Raw genomic sequence first — 17,083 nt, 5'->3', positions numbered from 1 at the left:
TATAAATGAGACGTTGTTATTGTTGCGTAGAGAGCGAAAGGACATAGCGTTTTCCTTGGAGAGAAACTACCCGCGTTTCTCATTAGGAAAGCATGCATAAGATGAGCGCTAAACTACTAGTCTACTTATAGGCCTGTGCATGACAAAAATATTATTGTTTACGAACAAAATTTACCATTTCTCGGGGAAAGCGTGCATAGGGTCATGCATGCTCTCATTTCACTCGTCAGAAATGTTCGGATTAAATGGGAACCCACACATCATCATCACTGGCTGGTGTTTACTCAGTCACTAAGGCAGCAATTTTTAACGACAGCCTCATCTATGGCCAGTGGTCTGGGAAACAGAATATTTGAGCAGAATCACATATGAAAATATAAAACGGACAAGTCAACTCTATCGGGACCGAACTCATTCTTCTCACTTAAAAAGTCAAAAATACAGTTAAGACATGTAGGCCTTTATTATTTGACTTTGCTTACATTTCACTGCAACACCCCTCTTCCACCCCTGCCCTTCCAAAACGCCAGCACACTGCTTTTTTACACACACACACACGCGCAAAAACTCGTCCATTCACACAAACAAACAACACACATAAACACACATTCACACGGAGTGTTCAATGTAAACAATGCAGGTTGAAAGTGATAAAAAAGCAAGGTAGTAGTCCGGTGCTGTCCTTTCATTTGATCTTCTTTCCCCTCTCCATCAAATCGTTTGCACACAGAAAGAGGATACACACAAACACACTCACACGGTGTTATACATTAGAAACACTTTCACACAAAGCTCTCACCCTTCGCTTACACGGACAGCCACACAAGCATGCACACAAACACACACACACACACACACACACACGAGGGAGCCAGGAAAGTGATTTGAACCATCACTTCAGGATCTGGGTCTTTCATTTGTGAGTGTCCTTTAAATGTACTGAATTCTTGATACTGCTGAGCAAACAAGTTGAGCAAACGGAGATGTCTGTTAGAGGTTAACAGTGTAGGAAAGGAGATGAACAGGGTTTAGTGACATTTCTTCTTTTTATTTCCCCAAGATCCTCCCTCTCCAGGTAAAGGCGAGTTTAAATTCCCTTGCCGGGCTGAATGGAGGGAACATCCCCCCTCATCTTTCATTAAATTGTGGAATCCATTGTTCTTTTTTTTTTACACTCTCCCAAACCCACAGGTACAAGTTAGTGTCAGTCTGCTCGTCCGTCTGTTTCCTGCCCTGCTACATTACCTTTTGGCGCGCACAAAGTACAAGGCGTTGGTTTTTGGATAGTATTTGACGTTCTGTTTCTTGTCCATGAGGCCGCCGAAGATGATGAGCTCCCCGCGGCCCTGCACCACCGTGTGCAGACTGGTCTCGGGCGGCCCGGTGACCGCGGCCGGCGCCCCGCCGCTGCCGTAGACGCGCCAGGCTACCGCTCCCACACTCTTGGCACGAGACACGTCCAGCACGTACATCTGCATGGGCTTGCAGTTGAGCGACTGGTACAGAGGCTTGCCCACGTTCAGGCTCTGGGGCGGGTGGTGGCCCAGCTGCCGCCGGGCGATTGGTGGGATGGAGTGTCCGTCAGTGGGTGGTGGAGCCTGCGGAGGACTGGAGGAGGAAGGGGGCGGGCTGGCTAAGGCCCCACCCCCTGCTGTAGCTGCCGCCGAGGAGGAGGAGGAGGAGGACGGAGAGGGTGAGGGTGAGGGTGAGGAGGAAGACGACAGGGCTTTGACGGCCTCCAGGCCCCGGCGCAGGGCGGCGGGGGAGACGGCCCCGGGGGGCGTGCGAGGAGAGACAGAGGGAGGTGGCGTGTGCAGGCCATTGGTGCTGAGAGGCTCGGGGGCGGAGGCCAAAGAGGAGGAGGAGGAGGAGGGAGGGGGCGAGTCCCAGCTGTAGTCCAAGGGGGCGTGAGGCCGGGAGGGAGGGGAGGCGGCCTGGGCGGGACTGGTGCGTGGCGAGGGGGAGGAACCGTTGAGCAGCGGTGGGAGCGGCGGGCTGTCGGGGCCCTGGGAAGGAGAGGGCTGCTGCTGCGGAGAAGAGGCCGAGGGGCTGCCCTCGCGAGCGCCGGAGCGCGGGGACGGCCGCGGACGCAGCGTCCCCCAGCGGCCGTTGACGCAGGGGGCCTCCTCCACGGCGCCCAGCACCACCCCGGCCGCCCCGCTGCGCACGGGGGACTGGGAGCGCAGGGACGGGGGCTCGGGCCCCAGCGGCGCGGGGGTGGCACTGATGGGAGAAGGCCGAGAGTTGAGGCTGGGGCTCAGGGGGGCGCGACCGGACGGCGCCTGAGAGAAGACCACCACACACTGACCCACCTACAGGCAGAGAGGGAGAAATACACAATCACAGAGAGAAGACACAGTGCAGGAGGGCACAGCAAAAGAGAGTAAAGGTGGAGGCGCTGAAAAACTAAGTACCGATGGAACCAATGGAACAAGAAGGAGGGAGGGAGGGAGGAGGAGAAATAAATGAGGAAGAGGAAAAGAGGAAGAATGTGAGTGTGTAACATGAGAGGGTGAAACAGACACTGCCATACGAGTCTCACCCTGCAGGCTGGATGACACCAGAGCTCAGGGGCGCCGTGCTCCTCGTTCTCCACACGCAGCTGCTGCCAGGACCACGCCGGGGTGCCCATGTGCAGCAACCAGGCATCCTTCAGCAGCTGAGGGAAGAACAGAGAGAGAGAGAGAGAGAGAGAAGAGAAGAGAAGAGAGAGAGCGAGAGAGAGAGAGGGGAGAGAAAGAGAGAGAGAGAAAGAGAGAGAGAGAGAGGGGGGGAGAGAGAGAGAGAGAGAAGACAGAAGGAAGAGAGAGAGAGAGAGAGAGAGAGAGAGAGAGAGACAGAGAGAGAGGGGGGAGAGACAGAGAGAGAGAGAAGACAGAAGGAAGAGAGAGAGAGAGAGAGACAGACAGACAGAGAGAGAGGGGGGAGAGACAGAGAGAGAGAGAAGACAGAAGGAAGAGAGAGAGAGAGAGAGAGAGAGAGAGAGAGAGAGAGAGAGAGAGACAGAGAACTTAAGAACTCAGCACTATACTCAGCTATGTACTACACACATGACCACTGCAGCCAGGAACAAATGCATTCGGGTCAAAATAATACACTTTGCACTTCATTTGACTCAAGATTAACCAGAACAACAACAGAAGCGTACAGGAAGAAAAAGGATGTGATCAAGTCAGCTAAAGACAAACACAGAGAGACTGATAGTGACACACAGTATAGAATGATCAGACTACTCACAGCATTAGGGCCACCACATCCTCCCAGGATAAGCAATGTCTCGTTGTCTATAACAATCTGTGAAAGACAAATGGGCAGGTCAGCACGGCAACAAATATTAGAAAAGGTAGCACACAGAAGGGGGGGGGATTATATTTCTGCTGTGTTGCAGCAAAGTGAATCTACTCATATAGCTCACCTCAGCGCTTTATTTCTAGTATCAATTTCAGTCAATTAATTACTAAAAATATGCCACTGCAGTACCATGAAGTACTAACACTGACATTTTAACACTGTTCAAAGCTACCTTTAGCATTGTTTTAAATTTTTTTTTTTTTTTGCAACACAACTCAGTCAAGCCATTACCATGGATGACATTGGAGGACATGGATGACATGGTACAGTGCATGTGGCACTGAAGGCAGTCTCAAGATTTAGGAACTCTGGATCGAGCAACTGAATGGTAGCTCACCTGTGACTGGCCGCCGCGGGGGTGAGGACTGGGGCCAGTGATGTTGGGCTTGGACCAGGACCACTGCTCCAGATCCAGAACCCACACTTCATTACTCCTGCATAACCAAAAGCACAGCTAACATTACTCAGTGACACCAGGACAACTGGAAGGAGGAGGAAGGAGGAGTAACTGATGCGGCACAGGCAAGCAGGACTCCGCCACAATACGTGAAATGGTCATCTAACAGCATACGTTCCCCCTGGTGTTTCGATGTCAAACACTTGTCAGTTTAGAGCTGTGTCAGGTCAGTTAACATGCTGTAAAGGGCTGTTCTCCCCAGGATCGATAACTATAAAGACAGACATAACTATAACAATATGAGCATCTACACGACTCTCCTCATGATGATAAAATGTGATATCTAAAATTCAACTCTGATTGGCTGTCAGCTTTTTGGTTCTTAAAATCGCTCTGAAAGAGATCCCCAATGATATCATTCTTCATGATGTCATTGTCATAACATGCGGTGTGGACGTTGTTATTCATATTAACTACAGCAGTACTTCTGTTATCGTTACCAGTTATCATTTCTGATGTGAAAGGCCCTTAATACTGACCATGTCTAGATATAAGCCTATATTTCAAAAATACTGATGTGGCTTCAAGAAATTAGAAACATTTCAGAACATTTATGCGTCTTCATGCACACTAGAACTGAACTTGGTGTTGATAAAGAAACAAACACATGTAGGGTACTCACTTCTGATTTTTACATTACATTACATTTGGCTGACGCATTTTTAGCCAAAGCGACTAACTGATTTCATGACTTCATACTAAAAGCTATTCTTAGAATAACAGAGAAAGTGGTCCCTTTCAGGATCAGTCCTCTGAGGTAAAAAAGACTCTTATCACAATACATGGATCCCTGCACTGCTGCTTTTATGAGCTTATTTCTACTCTGCTGTGACAAATGAACAGCAAATGTGTTATTTTTCCCTTTCCCAAGCGCAGACTGAAGATATACCTAATAAATTAAATACATTAGGTAGTGACATCGGATATCCAGGGCCTTTGTATTTATATGGAGAGCAACAGTTCCTACGTGTCATGTTGAAATTTGGGGCGACTTTCGCGTAATGGCCCCTATCGTGCACCTGGTGCAAGGTGGCGCAAAGCTTATTCTTATCTTACACTTACTTAAAGTGTCGATTTTTCACCATGCGCTATTCTTCTATTAAACCTTGCGCCCAGGGGTGTGGTAATTAGCAACATAAGGTGTGGTCTGGCGCATGATCAAAAAATCGCTATCTTACACACTCTAAAAAGCATTGCACAACTGACCAAGAAAAACCTGGTCTATAGCGAAAGGCGCCAATAAAGCACAGTTGAAGACGCACTGTCACGAGATATAAAAATCACTGGTTTTGGTTTACAGGGTCTTTAAGGCTTAGATGTTGGCCAGACAAACACAGGCTAAACACTTTTCATAAATATGGCACCTTGTCTCAAGTACTAGGTTGTGTGGGGTCTTACGTACATTTGTCGTGCTCCAAGAGATCCTCCAAACACCACCATGGTACTGTCAATGACTGACGCAGAATGACCTGCCATTGGCGGGGGTCCATGGGTCGTCACTATACAGTTCCACCTGAGCGGATAGGATAGAAATGGGTTAACATGACAGACAAGGACAACAAGATAGTAAGAGATAACCAAGTTGGTGAGGCTCAGCATCTTACTAGTTTATGCAATATGGTGTTCATTTCTGTGACACTTTCTTTTCCACATCTTATCTATAAATAAATAAATAATGTTATATGCACATTTTGGCCAGTCTAATAAGAAAGCATGACAGGAATCTAAAAACTTGGAATCGCTAGAAGGGGGCAAATTAACTCTTGATTCGTGTAATGCCATAAAAGTTGATGAAAATGAACTTATTTCCACAAATTCAAATCTGCAATTTTATCACACTTTTCTGTAAATTATGCCCTGACAAGATTACATTTTGATCTTTAAGCTGTTCACAAGTCACAGAGTTTCATGAAGGCGCTTAAAATATGTGAATGAGTTAAATGGAGACCAAGCTATTGTCTTTGCATCCGTATTCTGTTGAATGGCAATAAAGTTTTGCTCTAATACAGCGGTTCCCAAACTTTTTTTTCCCGCGGACCACCTGCTACATCCTGACTCGGCTGGCGTACCCCCACCATCCGAAAAAAGTAACACATTCTATTGACGCATTCTAGGCATCAATAGACGCTATATAATACCAAATAGCAAAATCACAATGTGCAACTTGTCTATGAGCTCTCATGCTAAAAAAAAAACAGTGTGGAGAACAACATTAGACTGGTTAGATAGCACCTCACTGCAAACCACGCACTGTGGCTTTGGGCAGTCTGTCTTCCAATCCACGTGAAGCCGAGGCCTATATGCCTCATCATAGTGAAGCCGAGGCCTATATGCCTCATCATAGTGAAGCCGAGGCCTTATATGCCTCATCATAGTGAAGCCGAGGCCTTATATGCCTCATCATAGTGAAGCCGAGGCCTTATATGCCTCATCATAGTGAAGCCGAGGCCTTATATGCCTCATCATAGTGAAGCCGAGGCCTTATATGCCTCATCATAGGCTACTTTTGTTTTCTTCCCGCAGTCTTTTCTGTCTCGTCCTTTTTTTTTTACCCCCCTGCGCTCCACCTCCATCATTCTGGCCCCCATCCCATCGTTACCGGTCTCCTGCTCTGTTTCTCTCGCTTCTCTTCTTCGATCACTTTAATTAGTCCTTTTGGACAGTGTCCCTGTTTGCGTAGCCTTCTACATAGCCTAAACTTCCACGAAATTAACAGGTCAGATATTCTGGCTGCCCGCAGGAAATCATATGCATTGTGGGTAGCTTATTTCTTTAATGAAAACATAACCTGCTATAGAGTTTACAAATGATTTCCTTTAATTTCACGTTTCCATATCATTATAACCCGATTAGTAATTATTGATGAACTAATTCGATTATTAATTAATTAATAATTTTTAGCACATTTCTGACATAGCCCTTTTCATCTCGCATACCCCCTAGTGGCAGCTCGCGTACCACCGTTGGTACGCGTACCACAGTTTGGGAATCCCTGCTCTAATATAACATGTTGTTTGACCAAGGAGACAAATGCAAATATAACAAAGACAAAAGGAGGAAAGCTGTCAGCTGTAAACAGTCAGAACAAACATTTCTTTACTGTGACACTGTTTTCCCTCACCAGTTCTTGGAGGGCGAATAAGTGTGGATCTCATCGAAAAACCTTTCGGGTTGGTGCAAGGGGTACGGGCTGGGTCGTGTCCAGCCCCCAAAAAGCACAAGGAGGTCCTTGTACATCACCAGTGTGGCTCCTGCTTTGGGTGAGGGGTAGGAGCCTGCACAGGGGAGAGGGCCAGAATGGAGTTAAACACTTCAGTAAAACAAACACAACTCACCTATCGTAACGCCTCCAATTATCACCACTTTCGTTCGAAAATTCTAAAACGACGATGTTTTTCAATACTTCAAAATAACATTTGATAAATGAACCTTACATTTTTCTTACTGCCTGAAATATCCGATTTTGTTTACCACGCTCGGAGGTTAGTGCTGGCCTAGTGGTTCGCCTATTTACGCCGTTTCAACTGCACATGAACGGTTAGACCGAGAATTCTCGTCATGAAATTAAAATTCCACTGGAGCTCCAAGCGGATGGGTACACGCATCCTTACAACACTGTTTATAGCTCTTCTTGTCATGGTAAAATGTAATTTTTGGTACATAGCTAATTTAGATACACCTATGGTGTGGGTGCCTGCATTTCTTTAGGAATCCACCGTCTTGGTTTGTATAGAAATGGATATTAAGTGACACATACACGCAAGACGGCGGAAATACGGGACCGATGGTAATAGGGGGAGTTCCGATAAGTAGTGGTGTGGGTGCAAAAGGGGTTTACAGACAGTGGTGCACTGGCATTAGAGGCCTCTCTTTAGGCTTCTACAGGTCTATAGGCCTGTGTGAGATCTGACTGTCAATCACAGTCTGGTGCGCACTGACGAGCACAAACTCTATGAGAGGGTGCTCGGTGGTAGTGGGGGAGGGGCATGAGAGTTGTAAACATTCAAAATTTTGGCTAAGTCCCCTCAATCTGTCAGACTTGCCAACTGCAGCTTTAAGGGAAAATTCTAGCGAATTTTCACATAGATCTCCGTTTCTCGATGTCACTGAGTACTGTCGACGCAAAATAAAACGATCGGTTTTACAGTTTGAAAATAGTGCTGTTAAAGTGTCAAAAAGTGCCAAATAGCTGATGTACCAAATACTGAAGAGACTGTTGTCTCAATAATTGATGGTGAATGCCTAAAGAGGCTGTCCTGCCGCCAGCATATACCTGAAGCCAAAGGGCGGATCCACTCCTTGCTGTTGAGGTCGAGCCTCCACAGGTCATTGAAGGCAGCATTGCAGCTGCTCTGAGTGCAGCCACCAAACACATACATGGACTGGTTGGAATCATAATAGCACGCACCTACAAAACACCAAGTTAGTTTCATTACACAGGGGAAACATTAAAGCTTTCTAAATCACTGTGTACAATTCTTGATAAATAAATAAGCAACAAAAGCCAAACAAATGAGATCAGATATCCCGTCTTCCTTACACACCTTTACCCTGTACCTTTTGGGTCTGCATTGTTGAACGGTGATAATCTATTTCTTAAAGAGCACTACTGTCTCCATTACACACACACCCTCTCATATTGCACAAATATACTTTTGGCAAATGAAAACCTATCACATTGTATCTGACATCTCATTGGTTAAAGACCAAAAGAGGTTCTATGTTAAACTTCAGAAGTGCTCTCTCTCTCTCTATATATATATATATATATAAAACACATCAAAACTGATTGTGTTGCTTTACTGGCTGCTTCAGGAAAACTAGAAGGTGCCATATTGACAAGATGAGACTTGAATGACAATACAGCCTCATTCACACAGGCCTGCTTCCCTGTCAATTAGCACTTCCTGCTAACGGCCTGGTGTGAATGCAGCCAAGGAACAGGACAAATATTGATCCCGCTACTTCAAACTTACTGACAAAGCAGCGAAGTGCGGCATCATTTTCAAACAGATGCCAATGCCTGAAGGCCACCAAATTAGTGCTTCATTTCATTAACGCTTCATGCCTTACACTGTAACATATTGTTCTATAAAGACCTGATTTTAAAGTTGTTTTATGTTATAACTTCCACAGAGAACAAACCTAACAGACAAGAATTCACAGCAAAGCCAATCATGTCCAATATATGAGACTGGAGAATCTTAGAAATTAATGTGTGACTACTAAAATTATTAGTTTGCCTTGGACATCTACACTGCGCTTTTCAAAGTACAGCATCTGAAACATTGATGCAAAATGGACTCTTAAAGTGAGGTGAAAGGTGGGGAAAATCCTAGGCAGCCAGTAGACAGGGTGACCAGAGACAACGATATATACTGACTGTGCGAGAACCGCTGGGTGATTGGCGTCCCAGGATACGGGTAGGTGCGACTCTCCCACTGAATGTTCCCCTCCTGGACAGCTCTCAGGAAACCATGGTAACACTGATATGCTACACCTGGGAAAAAAGAGAAGGTGTGAATATGACACCTCGATTCTCACATACATACAAACTGCCCAAGGATGTAAGCCCAAACCACCATTTACATTTACAAAACGATAGCCTCATGCAACCAAGTAAAAGTATCAGTCAAGTAAAAATATGTAAAAGTATCACTACCACATGCAAAACTAACAGCAGCATTTATACAGTATCATAACCACTTTTTAAAGAATGCTCCTTCAACTGGATTGTCCTCACCTTTGATGAGACGATACCACTGTTTACAGACCAGAGCAGCAGTCTTGTGCTCCTGATATGGTGAAAGAAAGGAGAGGATGTACTCCAGCACTTCTTCTGGAAGCTCCACCATGGCCCTGTGACTCCTTGGCTCGTCCTGGCTCATGCTCTGCCCGTTCTGCTCCTCAGCGCTTACCCCCACCTTCATGCCAACACTGGTGTCCCCTGACCCCACCCCACCCTCTTCTGTATCCATGGCAACAAAGCAGCCATCCTCACTGTCTGAGGAGCGGGACATACTGCCTGATAAAATAGAAGAAATATTAGGAAAAGAAAAAGAAGAAAAAAAATAGAAGAAATAATAAGACTATAACCATCACTCAAATGAATACGCAGTTGCTTCAGGTATGATTATAAAACAATACCACTCTGTAAGCGTCTATTCTCTTTCAGTATCATGTATTTGGTCGAAATGAAGATCCAACTCCGTAATGCTAACGTTATGTTTATAAGCACTCATACCTTTTAAAAATAATTGCAAGCAAATGGCTTCCGTTTTTAGAGAGGTATATGGATGCTGGTAAGTCACACTAACAAGATCAACAAAGTGCTTTGTGAGACCAAGTTTATCGATGAGGCAGCCACATACGAATAACAATATTGCCTGTCTATCTACAAGATGAAAATAGACGTAAATTTTCTTCATGACATTGACGTAAATCTTTACAACAGACCCAGAATTTGACCCGTGTTGAATGCTCGATAAATAGTTAACGTCACGAGATAGCCACACATTTAACATTCAGTTCTTATATTTTAGGTAGGTTTAATTGATATTATGTGTTGTTGTGTTGTACTCACATATAGCTAACCAAGTTAGCTTACCATGCTTGTCAGCCATGGTAACTAGAATGATACAGGCACACCTTAGGAAATTAGATACTTAAAATGCGTGAAGCACCTAACGGTGAGATAACGTTAACTCCCTCGTATTTAACATGTAACCACAATGATCAAATGAACATTTGAACTACTGCCATTCGCCTGACTTGAAGTAGGCTGACGGAAACGGTTATTTGGTTAACAAAATCAGCTAACGTTAGCCAGCAGCTAGCGATGGCTGGGGCAGGGACTTTGCACAATGTAACGTTAAGTGTTTTGCCGTTGTGCACGGAACATGATTCTGTCATCAGGTATAACCGCAATACCCAACAGCAAATATCAGTTATTAAAGGTGTGTGGGACAGCATACACAGTCCCGGTATTTGGTATGTCCAACATTAGCTTGCTCATAACAAATCTGCCGGTTAGCTAGGCCGAAAGCTAGCTTGTTAGACCTGAACCAGACTAACCTATAACGTTAGTGGCTAGCATGCTGCACAGGCTAACGGAGGCTTACAAATCAAGATGGACACCTATTTTTCTGTACCTAGTTCTGGAATTTCTGTTAATTTGACTCACCGTACTTACCACTGTTGTACTCTCTCTCTCTCCTTCTGTTTACTTGTGTAACCCGCTCTATGGTAGTTCCCTTTATCAGCTACAGTAGTAAATCACCAGTCTCAAAACATTCGCCATCTTCCCCACTGGCAGCAGCTTCCGCGAGGACTCGTGAGCGCGCACGCATATTGCTACAGCTAGGCGTCATGAAAACATTTTGACAAAAGCCATCATAAAAGCCTGAAATACCTTATTTACAAGTGTTTAGAGAGTTGTATAAGGATACAGAAAATAAAAGTAAAACTTATTTTGTTGTTAGAAACGTTTTGAATAGTTTATACTTTCCAGATCTGTGCAGTCTTGAAATATAATTTAGGTAAGTAGGCCCAGCCTCATATCCTACCATTTACATTTACAGGCTGTCCAAGAGGACAACGTTTGTATTGAAGCCTACTCAGTACAGTGTCATCATTGGTGTCAAAAATGAAAGAGAAATATTAGGTCTAGGCCTACAACTCTGTTGTAACAGCGTTTAAAAGGCATGGGCCTATACTAATGTCAAAAACGTGCACTCGTGCAAATCAGTCATTTATTTCATATGAGTGAGCGTTATTTCTTGTATTAGGTCTATTAGGTCTATGAAGTTACCTAAGATTAGGCTGCAGAAGAATTAGGCTACTTAGATCACACACACACACACACACACAATGTGTGTGTGCATATGATGTGTGTGAAGATTCTACAGTGTGTTGGTCTTTGTGAATGTGTTCATCTTTGAAACTGATAGCAAACCATGTATTTCAATGGTTGCATACTATTTTATACCATGGTTTGGAGAGAGGTGACAATAAAAAAAAAAGTGTAATTAATACAATTTATTGAGGTGGGCCAAGGCTATGACAGTGTTTCCCACAGAATTGAATTCTATTTGTGGTGGTAGTTTTGCAGAATTAACTTGAATGCAACAGTTTTTAACAAATTAGCGCAGCGTGGTTATGATGCTAACCATATTTAAGCACAATGTAGTACAACCTGGAAAATCATTGTGTGGTGGTCAATGTTGATATTGTGATGGGCCGCCACAAGTCAATGTATGGGAAACACTGCAGGTGGATCAGACCTACCCTGCCCCTTAATATAATTTAAATCCTGTTGTGACTTTATTAATTTCCTGTTGTTTCATGTTGATTTGTGAATATTTTGTCAACTTGTCAAGAAGCTGGAACTCAGAAGCATAAAGGGGTGAAAGTATTTCCTTTAAGGCCGAATGATTAAAATACAAAGCCGGGCATAGCCAGACTGGAACTCAAATTTTATGGGCGGGGTACAGGCCTAAATTTGCTCTGGCTAACTTAACCTGAACTAAATGTTCACAATAATCTTTTGTAAGATGATGATTTAAAAGTAATCTGTGGTAACTAATCAAATAGAAGGACATTTACTTAAGGATAGTCAGTAGACATTACAGCACAAATAATACAGGGGTAAACGTAACTACCACTGGTGGTGCTAGAGGCAACACCGGCCCATCGGCCACAGAGGAGGGCAGCAGCTCCCCGTTCTGTGGTAAAGTTTGAGTCGGCCAGAAGACCTGCGAGCGTGTGCCTGTTTGTGGTCTGTCTCGGTGGGAGGCTGGTTAACATGGAAGATGATGAGGTCTCAGAGAACTGGGAGGAAGCGGCGGACAGCGGTGTAAGACTAACAATTATATTCCTCTTTACATTGAGTTAAGATGAAGTAATCTGTATAAATATTCACTTAACGTTGTCTCAAGACACACAGTGGTGTGTCAGATGCTTTCTTTGCGAAATTATTACTAGCCAGCTAAAATAGCTAGAAAACAAGATGCTCGCTTTCTAAACGAGAAATGTCCATATCGTAGGTAAGGCCTAGCAGTATGCTAGCGGCTTGCCTTAGCTAACTACATGTACATTCAACGGTCTCTAGACAGACAGTCCATATTTAGAATAGGATATCGGTGTCGGCTAGGGTTATTTTGAGTGTTTTCAAGAACATGAACATGAAGACCAACTTAGTACATAGTAGTTAAGTGGAACTATGAAAGTGTGCCTGTTAGTTAGGTTAGCTGAACGTTAACTAGCATGCTAGCTAGCAGCTAATGCTATCTGGCAATGTCGACTAGCTCGGATACCAATGTTTGCAGTGTGAATTATCATATCATTTAGTGATTCCCATGTCCTTTGATATTGAACTCTTTAAAAGTTGACACAGCGGTTAATTTAGATTAAACCGTCTCTATTGGCACGTGGTCAGCCCTTTAAGATTCCTGAGAAAACTAATCAAAGCGATAGTTTCACTATCATTAAGAGCTAACCCCCAGCACCTAATCGTTACAATAGACTGTCTCTGAAGTTATTTTATTCATGCAAAGGCGGATTGTAATCAGAGAGGGTTAAAGCGGAGCTAGTAATCAAGGATCTTTGTTGTAATGTTTCAGAACGTTTAAGGTAAATTGCGTGTCAGTTGGTACATAATAACGTTAACGTTAGTGAGGTATAATAACATTAGTGAAGTTAGCCAGCCTGCATAAATGACTGACGTTTACATAGGTCACCACCACCTGAAAGCCATTTACAATTAGCAGCTAATGTTATACGGATTTTGTATGTATCTATGCAGTGTACCTCCTTTTAATATTGCTTTCTCTATGTTTAAGATTAAGCCTATGCGTGAATGTTAACTTGCTTAAAAAAACTATCTATTTTTGTGCAGGACTTCTTGCCTATCTTTTTTGTTAAGGTTTTCCTCTGACACTTATTGCTTTCTTCCTTTTAGGAAATTGAGAGGAGATTGGAGGCTAAACTAAAAATTAGCGAGAAAGCTAAGTGAGTGTCCCTACTATATTCTATACAAAAAAGCTTGTCTATGGCATAATATCATGCTTCATTGTTAAAACCAAACATTTGAATCAAACCTTGAATTTCCCCTGGGGATCAATAAAGTATCTATCTATCTTGACTTAACATCATTCATCTTTAATTACTGAAAAGATAGTTAATAAATATAAAATATGTTCTGTGCATTTTGCAGGAAGTCTGCTGGTGGGTCTGGAGGTTCCCCGGTAAGGACAGCCATGGTTATACAGGACGACTCACTGCCTGCTGCCCCTCCACCTCAGATTCGCATTCTGAAGCGCCCATCCAGCAACGGTTCGTTGGGCAACGCATCCGCACTGGCTCGACCTGCCGTGCAGGTAAAGTCCCTGGCTCAGAGAGAGGCGGAGTACGCAGAGGCACGTCGGCGGATTCTTGGTAGTGCCAGTTCTGAAGAGTCTACTTCAGACAAACCAAGCCCAGACAGGTCAGAACACTGTACATTTTTACCTCTACGCAAGATGTTTGAGTCGAAAATAGTTGTGTAAAGTACCATATTATTGATTTATTCTGTGCTTCATCGGATGATGTATAATAAACTGAGATAAACTACCATAGTGATGTAAGAGGACAGGCAATATACAGTAGTAGTTGTGGCGTAGGAGTGTGCATCTCTCCCTAAGACGATCCTATATGTATCTAGAACATACATAAGTCATGATGGTACATAGACTGACTGAATATGAGACTTCATCCAAGATACTGCAATAAGCAAGTTAACTTCACCCATATATTGTAATTCCATGCTTGTGTTGAGCAGCAGTTAACTTGCTTATTGCAGTATCTTGGATGAAATCATATATTATGCTTCACTCAATTCTGCAACCAGTTGGCTACCATTGTAGTAAACTGGGACACTACTTATCCTAGTTGAAGAAGGCTACCATACTCTGGACAGATCTGGTAGCAAATGAGTCGGTCTATATAATTTTGAAAGTAAAGTATTGGTAACATTTGGTCTTCAGCTGCAGGTTTGCTTATTAGCAAGTGATTTTTAAATAAAAAAAAAAATTGGGTCATTGGCTATTTCATAGTACATAATCAATCTAGATGTCTGCATACCAATGCACTTGCATCTTTAATGCTCAAATTGGGTGCCGATATGTATTGGGTAATCTTTGCACCCCTATTGTGGGGCACTATCCATTTGTCTATGGTTATTCGTTCCCCATCGATGTATACAATGCATCTTTTCTAATATATCATTTCTTTTGTATTTTCTTTCACAATATGTCAAGACAATTTATTTAACCTTAGTTGTGATCTTCAAGTCTCTATAGTAAGATAGTCACAGAAGCTTTTCCTACTGTTATGTGTATATCATTTCCAACCCGTTATGTGTATATATATAATTCCCTTCTAGGCCAGTGCGTGTCACTGCTCCATCAACAGAGCAGGTCACACCGAACAGTCACGCAATCCGCCAACCAACAGGTCCTGATGGCTCACAAGGCTTTCACCACTGTAGATAGAGAGGTGAGGGGGAGAGAGGGCTCCGTCTACTACCCAGAGGGAGTCTGTGGGTATGCCCCAATGGAACAGAAGTCTACACAGATGGGCTGGTGTCGAGCAAAAACACACAACACAACAGTGACATTTTCCAGAATTGGAGAGAGCAGCATGAATATAAAATATAGTGTTTGGGGAGGTCACACAAAGATTCCCCCCTCCATTCTCACCCCAACCTCCACTCCCTGCAACTATGCTCCTGACACTGGCTGCGGGTGGACCCTCAGCACCCCCCACACTGGAACGTGGGGCCATGATGCTGTGTTGCTGAGGGTCAGGACTGTTGGCCACAGCCCACACTGTGACTCCCCCACGGCTTCCTCAGGACTCTGCTCACTGTGACTGCTCCCAGTGAGCATCCTCCCAGCCCGGTGTTGGGCCCCGGTGTGCCTGGAAAAGCCAGGAGTGCACCAGCTTGGGCTGGAAGAGTGGCTGCGCTTGGACGCGGAACAGGTGGAGGCCCGACCACTGTCAGTGGACGGAGCCTCACCTGACCCCAAGAAGGGACCAGCACAAGGGTAGGAGTGTAGTTTTCACTGTAGGTGTTAGCTCAAATTAGCAATAATGCTGAAAGAAATATGACAACACAAAAATATGGGCCCATCTCTCCCCTGGGTCGCTCCTACCCATGCTAAAATAGCCTCCATCTTTGAGTATTTGGACTGTCGTTTTTTTTCTTTTATTCCTTTAGTTTTTAAAGCAGCTTATAGATTAGAAGTCACTGACCGTATGTTGGAGTGGCATTATTAAGTATGTGTACAACTTCTGTATGTTTTATGGTTTCAGTTTGGTCATACTGTCAAATGCCTTTTTAATTTTTGTCACAGTTGTTTAAAACTATTACTGAATTGTAGCTTGATTTAGGTATTTCCAAGCTCTAAATAGTAGTCTTAACAGTTTCTTCAACTCCTGAGTGAGAAAGAAAGCAAATGTTCAAACATCTGTACTGTTTAGCAATTGTGTAATGAAATTCATAGTATGGAATTTGGAGGCTTTACCTTTTTACTGTGGCTTTGGTTCAACACGGTACCTTCTTGAAGCATTTTCAGTAACTTCCGTTTTGTACCCTGCCTTTCATACAGCTGTTGCTTTGTTCAAAGGTAATGTGTACAGTTATGGGTACATATGGAACGTATGAAATTAGCTATGAGCAGAACTTGTACAGACAAATCACTCAGCTTAGAGAAAAGCGGTTTTAACAATACTGGTATGCGTTATGAAATAGAAAGGCCTTAACCAGCTGTTCTGATGCATGCATCAGATCCTGGCTGTTTGTTCCCGAAGTGTTAAAGCATCTCTAGATTCTGGGATTTGTCACACTTGTCCCTCACCCCCCACTGCTACACTAGTCACCCCATCTTCCACCCAATATAGGAGTCCTCAGGAAAAAGAGTTGCATAATCTGGATCCTTTCCAGTGGCAAACAAATCTGTCTGGGTATTCACCCACAACTTATGTGATCATATCTTATGTCTTGTGGAGAACACAAAACGAAAGGCCTGTAACATTTCAGAAGAATCCCTTTAATAAAATCTTTGGCAAAGTATGTATGTCTGATTAAAACTATTGGATTATGAATGTCACTGGTGTCGTGTTTACTTTGTCTTAAATCCTATGAAATGTATGACCACATTACAAATAAAATGTCTTTTTTCAAAAGCATTGAATTTTATGTAAATATTGAAACACAATTGTGCCTCTATCATAGTA

The 17,083-nt window shown here is 43.7% G+C and overlaps 2 protein-coding genes across 3 annotated transcripts; one reads left to right on the top strand and one right to left on the bottom strand.

Moving 5' to 3' along the window:
* Positions 1–444: 444 nt before the first annotated feature.
* fbxo42 (F-box protein 42) lies at positions 445–11,168 on the bottom strand. Of its 2 annotated transcripts, none has more exons than XM_042089649.1 (10): positions 10,992–11,168; positions 9,552–9,833; positions 9,192–9,308; positions 8,082–8,216; positions 6,930–7,083; positions 5,211–5,321; positions 3,689–3,785; positions 3,238–3,294; positions 2,543–2,659; positions 445–2,312 (listed from the first exon to the last, which is right to left on the bottom strand). In XM_042089649.1, the coding sequence occupies exons 2-10, from the start codon at positions 9,826–9,828 to the stop codon at positions 1,242–1,244; spliced, it is 2,136 nt and encodes a 711-aa protein (XP_041945583.1). In that variant the 5' UTR covers positions 9,829–9,833; positions 10,992–11,168; the 3' UTR covers positions 445–1,241. The 2 variants fall into 2 exon arrangements, with proteins under 2 accessions (XP_041945583.1, XP_041945582.1); XM_042089648.1 differs by having other exon boundaries at positions 11,001–11,168.
* Positions 11,169–12,392: 1,224 nt separating this feature from the next.
* Positions 12,393–16,956, top strand: LOC121706938 (SUZ domain-containing protein 1-like). The gene is made up of 4 exons (XM_042089091.1): positions 12,393–12,662; positions 13,767–13,816; positions 14,022–14,291; positions 15,228–16,956. The coding sequence occupies exons 1-4, from the start codon at positions 12,612–12,614 to the stop codon at positions 15,334–15,336; spliced, it is 480 nt and encodes a 159-aa protein (XP_041945025.1). The 5' UTR covers positions 12,393–12,611; the 3' UTR covers positions 15,337–16,956.
* Positions 16,957–17,083: the final 127 nt, after the last annotated feature.

The sequence above is a fragment of the Alosa sapidissima genome, chromosome 4 (genome assembly GCF_018492685.1).
Source record: "Alosa sapidissima isolate fAloSap1 chromosome 4, fAloSap1.pri, whole genome shotgun sequence".
Classification (NCBI taxonomy): Eukaryota; Metazoa; Chordata; class Actinopteri; order Clupeiformes; family Clupeidae; genus Alosa; species Alosa sapidissima.
Note: the sequence above shows the minus strand (reverse complement) of the source record. Positions and strands in the feature narration are given on the sequence as shown.

Coding starts and splice junctions, on each gene's coding strand:
- fbxo42 (XM_042089649.1), bottom strand. CDS start 9,828: ATGTCCCGCTCCTCAGACAGTGAGGATGGCTGCTTTGTTGCCATGGAT. Junction 5,322..6,929: donor TATTCGCCCTCCAAGAACTG/GTGAGGGAAAAC, acceptor CTATCCGCTCAG/GTGGAACTGTATAGTGACGA. Junction 2,313..2,542: donor GGTGTCATCCAGCCTGCAGG/GTGAGACTCGTA, acceptor CTCTGCCTGTAG/GTGGGTCAGTGTGTGGTGGT.
- LOC121706938 (XM_042089091.1), top strand. CDS start 12,612: ATGGAAGATGATGAGGTCTCAGAGAACTGGGAGGAAGCGGCGGACAGC. Junction 12,663..13,766: donor AGGAAGCGGCGGACAGCGGT/GTAAGACTAACA, acceptor TCTTCCTTTTAG/GAAATTGAGAGGAGATTGGA. Junction 13,817..14,021: donor AAAATTAGCGAGAAAGCTAA/GTGAGTGTCCCT, acceptor TGCATTTTGCAG/GAAGTCTGCTGGTGGGTCTG.